Source organism: Brugia malayi, assembly GCF_000002995.4.
Source record: "Brugia malayi strain FR3 genome assembly, contig: Bm_v4_ChrX_scaffold_001, whole genome shotgun sequence".
NCBI lineage: Eukaryota > Metazoa > Nematoda > Chromadorea > Rhabditida > Onchocercidae > Brugia > Brugia malayi.
The window spans coordinates 7730610-7746750 of record NW_025062479.1 but is presented as its reverse complement, the minus strand read 5'-3'; the positions used below and the strand labels follow the sequence as shown (position 1 = coordinate 7746750).

The following is a 16141-nucleotide window of genomic DNA, read 5'->3' as shown; positions in this document are numbered from 1 at the left end:
GGTAACATGCTTTTGGTCGGACATTTCATCCAACCATTGCAACATGTGTGACAACAGTTTTAAAAATCTCGAGGTAATATTGTCCCCATTATTCATCAAACAACACTATTTATTGTACGAGTTGAGTAAAAAAAACAAAACAACAACATAGTATACATCGATTAGGTTGGCTATGCATTAAAAAAAAATGATGCATTAAAAATTATAAAAGAAAACCACATAAGAAAAACTATAAAAGCCAACAAATACTATGATTTCGACCGTAGAAAGACATACGCGAAAGATTGACCGTTTCATGAGGACAAGTACACAAAAAAGTCAAAACAGTAAGACATTGGAAAGAGATCAGTGAGCAATCGATATCAATCAATCCGAAGAATTATATGCTGCATTTCGAAGTGATGCTATTTGGAGATGAAGAGACTAGCGAATCTACGATAACGGTAAAAAAGCACCTATTTATTTACACTGACTTTTTTTTCTTAGAAGGAATGTCTTTACAAATGCAAATGTTTCTCAAACTCTGCATTGTGTTTTAAGTGAAAGTAGTTTAAATTGACATCCGATAAATGGAAATGGATAAGCTATTAAAGTGATTCAAATGCATCGAGGTGATTTAAGGCGCGTTCAAATGCCAAAATGGACTATATGAGCACTGCAGGAAGCAGTGTTAAAATTTACAAAATTTAAAATTGGTATAAATAATTTGAAAACGGGTGATTCGCCTCAGTTTTTAATATGATAAGCTATAAAAGAAGTGATATCTCAACTAAATTCAAATAAGTAGTAGATTACTTGTAATTACAACATATGAGCTGTAATAATTGCGAACAACGGTTGGAATCTACTTACATTGAATTTTCAAAAAAAAAAAAAAATCAAATTTTAGCAAACATCATATCATTAACAGTGCTTCTAGAAAAATGTTGAAAATCCAGAAATTTTTGAAAGGCAAAAGTTTGAGGCAATGAGCGCACTTCATGTTTCGAAACTGTTCTGGATGATTTAATTTGTAATTAGGAATCAAACAATGGAAATTGAAAGCATGACACGAAACAATAAAGGAGAGCGAATAAATTCGCTTTGAGGTAATTGTTTTGTAGTGATCGGTCGATTTTAAACGGGGATTTCTTAAATTTAACATAATCGAAATATCCATGACCAACTCTTCCTCTTCCTACCCAAATTCTGGATATTCCTTACGATAATTTGATAACCACTCATCCCAGATTGTATCCGCAAAAAAGATTTGCTTGCTTATTGGAAATCCATTAACAATCATTTTTGCCAACCCAACGATGAGGGAATCTTCAATAGGAAAATTCACACCACTGAGCTTTCTGGAAAAGAAAATTAATAATGATCTAGAAATCTTAGATTGAATTTATACAATAATTTTTAAAAACCGTGACAAACATGCAGCTTGCAAAATGTCTTAAAATACAAAGTTGATCCCTTAAATCTAAACTGATTATTAAATATACACACATCAGCACAACTCAAAAAAATAAATTTAATTAATGCGAGAAAGTAACACACAACAACTGATAATTCGCTACAAATTTACTATGTCATAAACGTGTTTGGCAATTATTTACAATAATCATTAAACCGCTTACTTTAAATAATCATACAGTGGTCTGCGAAAATCTTCAGAAAAAATCAAGTTAAGATGTTTCAAAGTACCCACAGTCGGTTCTGTAGTCATCAACTCCTTATTCTACAAATAAGTTTTCGCTGGTAGATATAAGTAATTAAATAGAAACAGTGACAAAACAAAGAAGTAAAACAGGTGAAGTATATACAACGTGTTCATTAAAACCACTGCAAATTTATGAAACTCTGCTTGAACTTCGAAGAAATTTGTCAAACGCAAAAAGAAAAACAAGAAAAAAACGCTTTGTAAGCGGAACAAACCTGAAGCCGTTTGTTGAAACGCTTTATGTTGTTTTTTGCAAGCCGAGTTGTATTGTTGTGCATTTGGACTGCTGAAACATAGTCTCAGTACAGCAGTGTTTTAATAAACTTTATATCGTTGTTTACATCACACGCATTCTACCAAGTTCATGGGGATGAATTTGAAGACATGCAAAACCTCATGCTCCATCTTTCCTAAATAACCTCAGCTTTATGCAGAAAGTAATCCTATCTGTTCTCAAATTAAAAATGAGACAAAGGTCATTAGAAGTGCAAATTAAGATTAAAGCATGCATATTCTTAAACATTTTTGAAAAAAATATAAATTCGGTAGACAAGGAAACTAGCGAAAAACAAAACAAAAACAAAAACAAACCTCCCACATCTTGTTTATCGTTCATTAAATTCCTTCTTATTGCGCGTATGACATTTGATTTAAAATTTGAAAACTCCGTCTTTATGCACCTATTAACTTCACGACATCGACTTAAATAAACCTGTAAAAAACATGATCAAAAACAGTCATTAAATTTTCTACTTTGCCAAGCCATTTATATTCGATAAGGTAGGTAATCAATACTTTGTGAGAGCATCCCAAATTACTCATTAAACGCTAAATTTTATTCCTGTATTTTTTGCTATCAGTAATTAATAAGTTGATAAATTGACTGATCTGAGATTTCTAAATGGGAATGATGAACACCAAAAATAATAAAACTAATAAAACTTGATAGTATTCAAGTAAAACCTACATGGAAATTCACAAAAATATAAAATATACACCACTGCGCCATATCATATAAGACCTACTAACAGTATCCTTACTCGATTACATTACACGTATTCTACCAAGCTCACAGGGATGAATTTGAAGACATGCAGAATTTCATATCTCTATCTTGTCTGAATAAACTCAGCTTTAAGTATAAAATAAACCTGTAAACAACCAGAAAAAGAAAAAAAAAAACCTTCTTACTGATGATTTTGAACTAAAGTTAGAGAAAAATTACCTGCAAAACATGCTCTGTTGGACTTTTATGAACTCTCAAAGCTTCAGCAACCGATAAGCCGTCGAGTAATACATATTCCAAACTTGTACGCATCTTCTGAAACTATCGGTTTACGGATGGAAAAAGTCCCGAAAATTTCTAAAAATATTCAACCACTTAGATATAAAAAAGCAGATGAATGAAATTTATGAAACATAAATAAAACGGGAAATCTGTAACTTAAGTAAAAATGTCTACAAGCAAGAAAAGAATTTAATTAGAAATGTAATGCGTGAAAGATTGAACACCAGTATCTCGTACTTCTTGTGCTTCCTCAGATCGTCGGTACTGCTGTTCGATAAGGTAAGCAATCAGCACTTTGTAAAAGCTTTCCAAATTATTCATTATCGGTTTCGTATGTAACAACATCACATCAACATTTTGAACGAGCGGTTCAGCACCAGTCTTCGTGTCTTCTTCTGCTAAACTAGGTGAATCCATGGGAAGGTTTCGCTAAAACCCTCTCGGTTTATCAAGAAAAGAACATTTTTCGAGAACTGAGATAATGTAATATGCTATGAGAAAACTGAATAAAAACCTACATCCACAGCCGCAACGTTCTAATGTCATCGTTGCTGAACTGCTTTTCGAGACTAGCACTCTGACAGTATACCCAGAATTTTGATTATTACTACGGTACAGATAAGCCATGACATGTCATATTTTCCTACATATTGAACACCCTTGACGGCTTCAGTGATTGCCTATTTCAACTCCGCAAAGCATAAGTGTTGTGACCACTTAGATGACAGCAAGAATGCAGCTTTTGTATCCTAATTTATCAATAGAAGACAAATTATACATTCATCAGAGTGCTACTTACATTCTGACTTCAAAGAATCAGAAATAATGACAGAATACAAATAACAGCTTAAACTGGGCAGTCTAAATTTCCTGAAATATATATATATATACATATACAAAGGTAGTAGAAAAGTTTGAAACCCACGTCTACTTTTTTCGTTAATTGCTCGAAATAACCATTATTCGCTGAATCAGCTGACCAGCTTGAATCCTTGCCATTTTCAACATTTGTAACTTTATTTGAATATGAAGTTGCAGCACTTTTTCCATTCAAGCCCTTCAAATAAGTAAATACAAATATAATGCATACATAAATAACATAAAGCGATCTGGAAGAGTTCGTTCCTTTACATCTAAACAAAACTATGGACTAAAATCTACAAAAACTGTTATAGAGAAAAAAAAATCTCATCCGCAGGAAAATTTTTATAAACCATCTTATATTTTGCGAGAATATAAAAAGACAGATATCACAAATAGCATTTTAATGATACAGTTCCGTTCAAAAAGCAATAAACCAAAGTCAGAAATATAAAGAAAACATCTACAATCAGTCTTCCAAAATTTTCAAGAGAAAAAGAAACAGAAAGCTCACAGTTTTCTCTGCATTGATGAGCACTTTTACCAAACGAACATATGTACTTAACGTTGTTGGAGCCAAACTATTCCCTTTACAAGCCTCACTAAGAGTTTTCGATTTGTAGAGAACTTCGAGAATTCCATTGCGCATTTTTTTACGGTCACCGCGAAAACGATACTGACGCAAAACCTAAGAAAAATTTTCACCTTCAAATTCAGTAATGAATTTACGAATTTGTAAGATACGAGAATTTTTATCCATATAATTTAAAAAATGAAGTAATCACCTTGTCTATTTTAATAGCCAGATTTTCCGGCGTTCCGGCATAGTGCTTCGTACTTAATTTGTCCAGCTTCGTATCGGAAAGAAGTTTTGTTACACCTCGAATTGAACGTGGAACTGAAAAATTCCCAAACATGTATATCATTAGTAAAATGCTAAGTTTTCAAGTTGGAATTAAAAAAAAATTTTTTAAGCTATATATAAGCTACATATAGAAACTGTAAAAACAAACAGCCATCAAATTCGTCATCACTACCATCACTTCTAGTTTTACTATGCAAAGCTACAATGTTCTTTGTTGATAGTTCTATTTTTTCAGAACTTGTAGAATTCATATTTTCAATTCGCTTTCCGCATTTAGATCGAATTTCGGCTTCATCTGATTGAATGTGGATAGCTGGAAAGTGCATACAATATTAATCCAGTTATACATATGACATTATATTTTTTTTTTCATTTCTCTGATCATAAGCTTGATTTATATATTAGCAATGCGTGCTGTACACAAAAACTCTACCATCATCAAATTCGTTACTATTCCTATTAAGATCACTGATTGCGCCACTCAGTAAGTGTTCGGTGTGAGAGTTGTCATTGATTGATTCACCTGTTTTCGTCAACCTGTTTTCGGCATTATACCGATTTTCATGCTTTGAAAAATCTTCTGCTATATTTGGATGAACAGTAGCAGCAACTAAAATCTCACTAGTTCATAAATATTGAAGTAAAATAATTTTTTTTTATCACTTGATTTGAAAGGATCTATTTCAGATAACTATTACTATTACACAATAATTAGACAGCTTACTAAAAGGACTGTCTGCATGAATTTTATGAAACACATCTTCCCTTCCTTTATATTTTGAAATAACTATTGAAGATTTTAGAAAACTTCTGGCAGTACTTGTTTGAAAACTATTAGCCCGAAAGCTGCTGCAGATCTCACTTGTAAAGACAGTATCATCAGTAGAAATATTCCTTAATAAAAATTCGGTGTTTGTGAGCATCTTGTTGAAATTATTTTCTTCATCTACGTATTCCTCACTACTATTTGATAACTTTGCACCTAGCTCCGTTGATATTTCCTGAAATAAGTCCCGATTCAACCAAAATGTCGGAAAATGTCGGATTTGAAAGCTACCATTATCTCATCCAAACCTTTTATATTGTTAAAGATTTCACGCAATGAGATTTGCTTATTACTGAGTAAAATATTACGGAATGAAGCAACCTCGATATTAGATGATGTTGGATAGGGTGATTGTCCAAGCAACACGCGGGCTTTCGTAATGTACGGTTGAAATGCAGCAACTGCTATCCCATATTTGCTGGAAACTTCTTCGACTGGAACATCTTTCGTTAAAACCTTCAAAGACATGAAATGAATGTTTTATCTAGGTAAATTTCTAAGAAATTAAAACAATCAAATAGATTTTCATTTAAAAAAACGAAAAATGCCACGAATTTAAATCCAACGGTCTTTGAAAATAATTCATCATTGTGTAGATGCAGCTGAATTAGGAAAAATAATTAATGTCGACAGTTAGAACCAACATTATTAATTAAGGTATACTGGACTTGTGATGGAGGAGTACTTCGACCACACAAGTACAATTTAATAAAAATAATAATAACAAGGCTAGAAATTAAATCAAACTTCAGAAAGTGCATCGTGAAATCTTTTTTGTGCTTCCGGGTCATACGATGGAATTTTCATAAGACTTGAGATCACTATCTCAACCTCCTCCGAAACAGAACCATTGCGTTGGATACATTGATCAGCTGCTGTTTCTCTATCCAATGTTTCTAAATCCAGCAGTATGCATTAGAACAAGGGATAAATATACATTAAATTTTGTACTTAAGCAATTTTGAACAAAAATAACTAAAAAATCTCCAATAAAATCTGGTCTAAGAAAATAATTCATTCCAGAATATAATCACATTACTGATGGTAGAACAGTCAAAATTTTGCCAACTTTAATTAAATTAAAAAGTCTTCCTGTCGTTCTTCAACAAAAATTTCATGAAGGATCATAGGGATTAGGCCACTGAGGGAACACCACAGGCAGACCTGGTTTATTACAAGAAACATTGGTTTTAACTTTTCTGAAATCAAATAACCTATTATTGGAAACACTGAACTAACCGGTCTGTTGCGGCAAAAAAATCTCTAATGCAGCTCGGACATAAGGATGCACGGTTGATGTAGGCAATTCCATAATACTTGCTGCTCCACTAACACTATATTCGCCACGAATTACCCTAAATTTATTTCATAACTTGTGAAATTTCTGGTCTGCTTTGAATATTTGAGTTAATAATTAAATATTAATTCAATCTTAAGTATGAAATTCGTAGAACGTTTTCTAAAGGAAAAAGACTAACATTGCAATAGCTTTGTGCAACGCTTCTTCCTGCAAAGCTGGGTAATGCGAAAAACGATGAACTTCATTTGCGCATTTTCCCATTTTACCCAAACGTTCATAGTTTCCCGACAAATGTGGTACGTGATTGTGGTTTTCAGCAGCCTCATCGAAATCAACTTCATCTGAAACTCAATAATCGCAGACATCAACCCAAAATCTTCGGATACGAGTAACCTGCGTTCCTTTTAAAGGTATACAGAAGACTAGACGATATCAGTGATACTGGGAAGTCAATCCACAAAGAAACAACACGCTATTAAAAACGCACTTTTATGAAGCATTCTATCCGGAATGTCCAAATTTTGTTCAACTCGATAAACACTGGAGTTTGCAAAAGCAGGACCCAAAGTTAAAAAAGCACACATGTCCTGCAAGCAATTGATGTCAAGAAAGTGATCTATAACAAAAATCATTTTTCGAGGATATGAAATTTTTTTGATTATAGAAGAACTATAAGGACAATAAAAGTTGACAACTTACATCAATATTCAGCGATTTGTCAAGTATTCCATCAATTACTCCTTCCACTAATTTTTTGGTTTTCTCATCCAGAGAAGAATTCGATATCGCAGATCTGATTATTGCCATTACTTCTTCTTTATTATATTTCGCAGTTATTGATTTCATAGTATTACTTTCAGCAGGATCATTCTGTATTGTCTGAACATAATCTTTAAAAAAATATAGAAAAAGAAATCATTAAAGATCAAACGTCTTTTTGAGAATGTTTTTTCGTGACAGAATGATGTTCCTGACACTCGAGTGAATTACTTTCATAATGATCTGGATGCTTCACTTAAAAATGTTGAAAAGTTCCGAAAAAGTACTTCTGATTGATCAGTGAGTCTGTTTGGTGACTCAAAATCCACTAGGCTTTCATTTTTTGTTGCCGTCACCGGAGTTATTCGATGGACTTCCTTTGGCTTTCTTTTATTAGAACCCAATTTTCGAGGTGCGAAATCTGAGGGCGATAAAGTCCCTGCAAATTTACAGTCCTAAAGCAGCTTTGACATTTAAGGTAATATGCCATAACGAGGCAGTGCAATAAGTTATAGCTATAAGAAATTGTCTGATTATTAAAATCTATGATAAACGAATTTCAGTTGTTAACTTTTACTGGTACATTCAACTGCATGATTACTTTTAAAGCACATATATTTTCGCTATACTCAATTAATGACGACTAAACAAGTTCTGAACTACCGTTAATGCAGGTATCACTTGCCACTACTCTACTCATAAGAACATCCAACAGTGCATCCAGTCGCTTTGATTTTTTAAATTCTACTGGAAATTTTTCTTCTGTGAGCGCGTTATTCACATCAGATGAAGAAAGGGTAAGCTGAAATTCAGTTCCAAAAGTGTCGAAAGTTAAATGAGTATTAAACTGCTATGATAAAATTACAGAGCAACACTACTTAAATTTCACACAACCACCCAGATTTACTCACATTATATCCATATTTAAGACAGAAATATTTTTAGTAAAAAGTTTGAGTTTTGAATAAAAATCAATTCGATAAAAAGAGTTTCTGTAGATTTTAGTGTTTATCTTCTTAAAGTAAAACTGTGAAAAAGCTTAAGAATAATAAATTTCTATGAAACCTGAAAATTCAGCACATTAAATGTTTCATAATTTTAGAATTTTAATTAAAACATGAATTCCCATTTAAACCTGAAAAACCTACAGGTATGGGGATCGGAATTTGTTCAGGCAGTGCATTGTCATTATCATTCATTATTTTTGCCATCCGAGCTCGCGAACGATGGAAATAAGTTTGTAAAGTTGTAAATGGTACCTGCAATGTTCAGAAATTAATTTGAAGAGATATGATTATTTTGCGTAATTTACCATATGTTCAGCAAGCAAAATAACTGTAGCTACACAAACTTGTATAAAAAGGCAATGTGAATTTCTATTTTTATTATTGCGCTTTAAAGAGAATTAGACTATAGCATGCAGACGTTGTTGAAAAATTCATATTCAAAGAAAAAAATAAAGAAGTGGGATTGCACTTTAGAGATTAAACCTGATGTTCGATTTCAAAACCAGTATAATTTCCAAGACGATATCAAGTCTTTGCAGAGTTTTAAAATTTCGCTTATATTGAAATAATTAGCCTTATGTGCAGTAGCAGCAGCTTTCATCGTTTTTTGTCCACTTAGCGCTTCAAAAACCGCATTTCCAAGTCTTTCACGTTTGTATGGATCGACGTACTGGCAGTGAGAAACTGACGTGCGTACCGCTTCCCGTAACTCTTAAAATTTTTCTTATAAAATAATTTTCCTTATTAACTAATTTAACATTAAAAGATGATGAAAAAAGTAGGAGAATTAGAGGCGAGGGAAAAGAACTGAAGGGAGCAGTTTTTGAAGAAAATTTCAACCAAAATATACGCAAAGTAATTAATAATTACAGAACAATGCAGAAACCAACTTCGTAAATCGAACTTCCAACTTATAGGAATTCCGACTTGTTTAAAAGGTGTAAAACTAAGAGTTTTACGACGCCTTTTTGAAATTTCACCGTTTTCTGGTTCTTCGTTTAATCGCTTCGTTGCCCTAAATAGTAATAGGAATTCAGCATTTTGTGCGGTAAGATTACAGTTCCAATATAAAATAATAGGAAAAATTATACAGAGATAAATAAAACAGAAAAGCTTGAAGCAAGTTTAAGTTGCCTTACCCCTCCCTCTTTCATTCATATCAACAACGAAGTTACAAATACTTTTTGAACTGAGCGTGCTTTAAACTGAAAGAGGTATGAATAGTTTATTTCTGAAAAACCGAGTTGAAAACCAAGTTTGAGTTTTGAGGAAAACAAAAATTACCTTTTTGAAATCATCGATTTTTTTTAAAATCTGTAATCGAAATCTGTATTTTGGTGAGGTAAAAGATGAGCTGAAATTTAGAAGTCGATTAATGTTCCAAGTTTCCGGAAAAAATCAAAGCAAGAATCGTTAGCTGATGCAAACATTTGCAACAGAAAATCGATTTAGCTTAGGAACTTTTGTCTACCAACTTCCTAATCCAAAGCGATTTTCTGTTCGCAGTAATGTAAAACTGGAAAAAAACCTTGAATGAATACAAGTATAATATCTAAACATAATATGTTACGGAGTAAATTCCTGAATGGAAAGTTTTGAAGTTTGGGTTTAGTCGACGGATAGAACTGGAAGTTTAACGATACTTGTTTAACTGCTGGAAGTCAATCATTTGCTTCAAAGATCTATGTAAAATTACCAACAAGTTAGGCAATTAATACAAGTTTGTGATGTAATTTTTCTATTTTTGAAGGAAACGTAAACCTGTAGAATCCCTACTAAAACCCTGACTCCACTAATATTTGCTTCATTACTGTGCTTTTGTTCGTTACTACTGTATTAGGTACACATCCATAGCTGAAAAGGAAAAAAAGCTGCAATACCCAAGAAGTAATCCCACAATTACAAGACATCTGGAGAAGTTCGATAATATCAAGAATCCAGAAGTGAGTGTACCGTAGAGTTTCCGAGCGGTGCAAAGAGTGATTACAAATGAAAAAGATAAAGCATTCAGCCAGCTCATACTTAATCTCATCTTCATTGTTAGTTATGAAACTCGAAGCAAGGAGGCTATTTGAAATTATCAAGAACAGAAGACAAGATAAATTGAAAAGGAAGCGAAATTCTAGAAATACAAATCTTCAACACCGAATTGATGAACAGTGGAAAGTGGAAAGTGAAAGGATAAAGAGAAGATGCAATGGTGCAATCTGGTATATCCCTATTAGAAATGTACAAGAAAAGCAGCGGATACTTATTCAGTATAAACAACAATATTAGATGGATAACCATATAAAAACTTACAGAATAAAACCACTACTTTCGTTTATTCCAGATCAGGACTACATATTCTTGAGTGAAAATTTTTTTTGAATCATAGAAATATCAATTTCTATTACGGGTATAATTTTAAAGATGTTATGTACTTGCAATTGAAAGATGTACAAACAGAGAGGAGTACAGAATAAAATACATCAAACTTTTACTTCTTATTTCATAATTTTTAACTCTGCTACAGAAGGAATACGTCTCCACATGTACACTTACACTCACTAGGAAACAAACTCTTGAATGACAAGTACGCGTGAAAGTGTCGACTCAGCTAACAGCTTTCGCCAATATCTAAAGAAGAAAGTACTGCTAGCAGGATCAAAAATGTACGATCTATCCTATTTTAACGTACTTCTCAAAGTGTACTTACTATGATTTGCATGCTATTTCATACAGCTACTATCCACTTGGAGTGCGCACATCTATTTTGTTGAGGTCCGTTCGGAAATTGAAGATAAAGACATAAATGATAAGCTCTGATATGGGCAAACGAAGTGAAATTGACTTTGCGTTACGTACAAAGCGAATAGTGTATGTTTCTACAGCGATGCACTATGAACGTTATTTGTAGAGAAAGCGCTAAAGACTTAAGATATTGTGCGTTTGTGTTGCATGTGTTGGTGTATTTGTGAATGTATATTCTGTAGAGATGGCACTTGCACACGTTGTAACGAGAGCGGCAGCGCTGAAAATAGCGATTTACTGGAATTCGCCCATGGTTGTTGTTAATGGATGGGATGGTATGAGATATGGGAAGGGAAGTGTGAATACTAACAGGTCGATTCGATCAAATATTAAGCAAAGATCATGGCTTAAAGAACATAATATATGGACTTGGAATTACATGCTTTCAAATTTCCTATGAAAAGCACTGAAATTGGAACAGCGCTGGTATTCGCACACTGCCAACAGATAGATATGATAAGATTAAAGCAGATAAATGAATAATTAAATAGTTGCTGGACTACATATTTATGTAGTAGACCGGTGGAAAGATGGATCACAGATATATCAATAGGTCATGGATAGATGGACAAGTAGGTGGATTAGATAAAACAATTTATATAATAACCAGTATATTATCGCTGCATTCTATTACGAAGTAGTGGTAGTGGTAATAGCATGTTGTGATGACAGAGCGAAGTGCTACATAAAGTTCACGAACTTTATGTAGCATTATTTGGACTTTCATAATGGTACAATAAATATGCTACTGCTGAATTCCAACAATCACCAACACTACATGACCATCATTATTCCCATTAACAATACCAGCAGTTTCCTGAAATTCGATTACACAGATCCCTCCCTGTATTATCGAGCTCTTTTTCACTAGTACACGTCCCAAACACTTTTACGTACCTATACCAGTAATTCAGTTCATGATATCGTATTATCAAAAACAACAAAATGATGCATTTGATAAACGCTTTGAATGAAAAACACAAGAAGCATTAGGTGTTAACTTCTCACTGCTGAGTAGATGACATCCAATTTGTCAACACTGGATTCTCCTATAACCAAACTAAATTACTCCACAACAAGCAATAAGTAATTGTGTACAAACAAATTAAACCAAAGGCTTACTTGTACATGTTGATCTACTCGCAAGAAAACATCAAGTAAACAAAATTTAACGAAGCACGCAAAGTAGAATATGCGGGAGTGATGATTGTTATCGTGAAATTTGAATAGTTTAAAGAGCAGTCTGCACGTGACACATAATATGACACAAGACACTATCTAAACACTAAGTTGAATGGTAGAACAGATCTTAGCAAAGCAGGATGAGTGAATGTGCTCATATTTTGTCCAAGATTATTCTCATTCCTTTCTCCACATTCCCCTATATTCTCTGACTCCGACCTTCCCTTGTACAATGCAACAACAGTATTCGAATCTGTTGTACTACCGAGAGAGCGTGGATCTTTTTTAAACAAATTTTTCTCACCTAATAGTATTCACACTACAATTACCGTATTCATATGCAATGAGCGCTAATTGCAAACAATCATCATTGTCATACAATTACTGTCATTTATCTTCACAAGAATTATTTATGAAAAAAGTGAAGTTTTCGTGTCACTCTGCGTTGTCTCGTTCTTAACTTTTTAGAGCGCTGTTGTGATCATTGTAGGCTTTAATGGCTCTTCAGTGCTTGAAGGATCAGTACTATGCGCGGGCATGTTAAAATCTCACATTCTAAAGATTTAATTGATCAACTGAAGTTAAAAATGAGTTAAATACTTACGTCTCGGCAATTAATGAATTCCACAAATTGCTAATTAACGAGGGAAGATACAAATGCTGAAAGACGAAAACCCATATGTGTATTTTCACAAATAAGCTAAGCATGTCAAAGAAGAGAATGTCATCCAATATCGCTGCCATTTTTAAATCTTATATAAACAAAAAAAAAAGAAAAAATCCAACAATCTGACATCAGGAAGTTCATCATTTTTAAGATATAAACAGATATCAAACCTCCTGATCGTTATTTCCATTTCAAAGAAAAAGACAATTATTTCACAAGAAGGAAACACATAAATGATCTTTTTTTAACTTATTTACTTTTGGAAACTCTTTTTAGCTCCAGCTATACTTATTCTCATTTCTTGACTTAATGCCTTTTTTTTCTTAAGCATTCAAATGCAAGAAAACATAATAACGTTCTCATTCTTTATTACGCAGAATCTTCGACAGCGATTGAAAAGTAATTCATGAACCTCATAATTCTGTTAAGATTTAATCATCTTTTTTTTTAATTGTTAAAAGAAGGACAAGCTTTTTCGATATGAAAATAGATGACCACAAGTATTTTGAGAATTAGCACTAAATTTCCGCTATCAAACTGTTGAAACTTCCAAAACTTGTCTTTGCAAAATGTTTATGTTGTGTGTAACCGAGTGAGAGGTTTTAGCTAGCCTGAGATATGGCTAAATTCATTAACTGTACGTACTAACAACCGCAGAAAGGGTGCGGGAGAAACTACGCTTTGCTGCTCACCAACAGCGAACTCTTGAAAATAAAAATTACTACTAAGTTTTGGAAATGATTGCAAAACAAAAAGGAAAAATAAATAAAGGATGAAATGCCGTTGCTGATACACATGAAGCCAAGAATGATGAATATTAGCGGAATAAGGCTAAATGTAGGAAGGAAGGATCGGTGGGTAGGTGCTGTCATTTCATGGCCATCAGGAATATCGGGAGACACGACATACATGTGTAAGTATAAATATGTGTATGTGCCCGATTCTTAATGTATGGGTTTTGCTGGGCAATTGTTGAGCAGAACCAAACGAACCAATGAAGCACACATCATTCTAGCAGCAGTATCGCCGTCGTCGTTGCCACCAGCACATTTAACACCGGTCGATACATTGCATTTTCAGTGATGTAGAATCTCAGCCAATCGTAGATACAGCACTAACAGAACTTAACAAGAACTAATTCAAGCGATGCTTAAAATTGTGACTGGTGATAATTGTAACGATTAGTAATGATATTGAATAACAAAGTAATTAGTGGGGAGCAAGCTGTAATCAAGAAGCAGTGGAGTAATTTTTTAACGGAGTTTGAACACAAAATACCCAAAAAAGGCTTTTGAATCAAGTCATAATTGTAGTAAAAAAAAAAATTCGGAATGCTTCCATTATTTTGAATAAGGAGTTAGTTAGTTTAACGACTCTTAGCAAGGAAATATCGGGCAAAAATGGAAGTTTTTTTCTACAAGGTGTTTGAACGTTACAAAGCTAAATATGTCTAAAGGTTATGAAGCTTTTTTGTCATCATTTCGCACTTTATTATATATTTTGTTTATTATCTCATTTCATTCCCTTGAATTATTAGCATATTTTTCTTTCTTCAAATCTCGAATTTTTTTTGAAAACAAAAGTTCTCAAACTAAGCATCTTATACATTAATGTATGTGGTAACACAAACAGATAGTTGACTCACCAAGCTTTCTTTCAACTTCGTTAATAATAATGAAGATTAAATATAAACAAACAGATATGCATTTAATTATTCATTTTACACCATGGCGAATTTGAATTAATTTTTATTTACTTCATCTAAAAAGCTTGCAGTTCCATTTTTGTGAAAAAGATGTTAGTATAATAAACTAGGATAATTTTGAAATTCGGTATATTCCCTGAAAAATAATTTTTCCAAACACCACCTGTAGGAGAAATCATTAAATTTATTTTTGGTTTATCATCGATATATCACATCCATAAATTGTTGAGTAGGACGAAGGTAGAAAAAGAATATAGACCTTAACAATTTATAGATGTTTATGAAGAACTTAATTAAAATTAATAATTTCGAAAATTCTGATATCTAAGGAACTAAACAATAGTCTCAAAAAGATCATTTTGAAAGTAAAATGTTTCTTTACCTTAGTTCGTTCTTTTTATCAGATAGCTTTCTTCTCCAACCCTCGATATTGATTTTAATGTTCGTTCCCCTGTCAATATTTCCAGGCCTGCAACCACTATAGCCCCTATTCGCTTTGCACAATTGGCATTTTCAACAATGTCTATCTCCTTTTATCGCTTGTTTTTGATACCCAACTGTCCTATCATCACCTGTTTATACATACCCATTTCTATTGTTCTTTTCGGCCTTGTTTTTGTTTTCAACAAATAGGAGTTCTTTTTTCTTGCTATTATCATTCCTCATGTCCTTTACATCAGCAGGAATAATATGTTTCGAGAATCTCTATGCTTCACTTAATAATTTCACCGTACTGCTACTAATTTTTTGAAATCGTTACTATTTTTTCTATGTCTTAAATAAGTTGTTCAGAATGAATAGTGAGAGACAAACAGTATCAGCTCATCAATTCTAATTTCATTTTTTTCTGTTAGTTCCCTGTTTTAAGATTTAACAATCAGCTAGAATGATTAAGGCTTTTCCAATTGTTTACTTTGACAGTATCCATGAAATTTGGATTGTGTCACCAAATAAATACTATTTAAAGGAGAACGCACATTGCTCATTCACTTCTTCGAAATCATTCTAATGTCTTGCATGTGTCCTTTATTCCACTTTTTCAAATTTTCAATATTTCGGAAGAAAAAAAGAAGGCTAAGCAAAGCTACCAAATATTATATATTAAAAAAAAAAAAAAAAAACTGTTCAAGTAAGATTTATTGAATTTTCTCAGTAAGCAAATGCTGGAAAAACTTTGTTCTGCAGT

General features: G+C 32.9%; 1 protein-coding gene and 1 non-coding gene across 2 annotated transcripts; both read right to left on the bottom strand.

Annotated features, from left to right (window-relative positions):
- Positions 1-1177: 1177 nt before the first annotated feature.
- Positions 1178-9906, bottom strand: Bm9662 (Uncharacterized protein; the record flags this gene model as incomplete). Its single annotated transcript, XM_043074016.1, has 24 exons — positions 1178-1340; positions 1620-1720; positions 1918-1988; positions 2294-2414; positions 2928-3023; positions 3228-3419; positions 3916-4047; positions 4366-4539; positions 4637-4749; positions 4865-5029; positions 5150-5326; positions 5579-5717; positions 5864-5998; positions 6290-6438; positions 6782-6897; positions 7021-7183; positions 7330-7429; positions 7542-7721; positions 7889-8040; positions 8265-8403; positions 8750-8860; positions 9183-9319; positions 9499-9623; positions 9893-9906. The coding sequence occupies 24 exons, from the start codon at positions 9904-9906 to the stop codon at positions 1178-1180; spliced, it is 3165 nt and encodes a 1054-aa protein (XP_042929950.1).
- Positions 9907-10038: 132 nt separating this feature from the next.
- On the bottom strand, positions 10039-10114 carry Bma-mir-5858. Its single transcript, XR_006228201.1, has one exon. It is a non-coding gene; the product is annotated as a pre-microRNA Bma-mir-5858 (primary transcript).
- Between the last annotated feature and the right edge of the window lie 6027 nt (positions 10115-16141).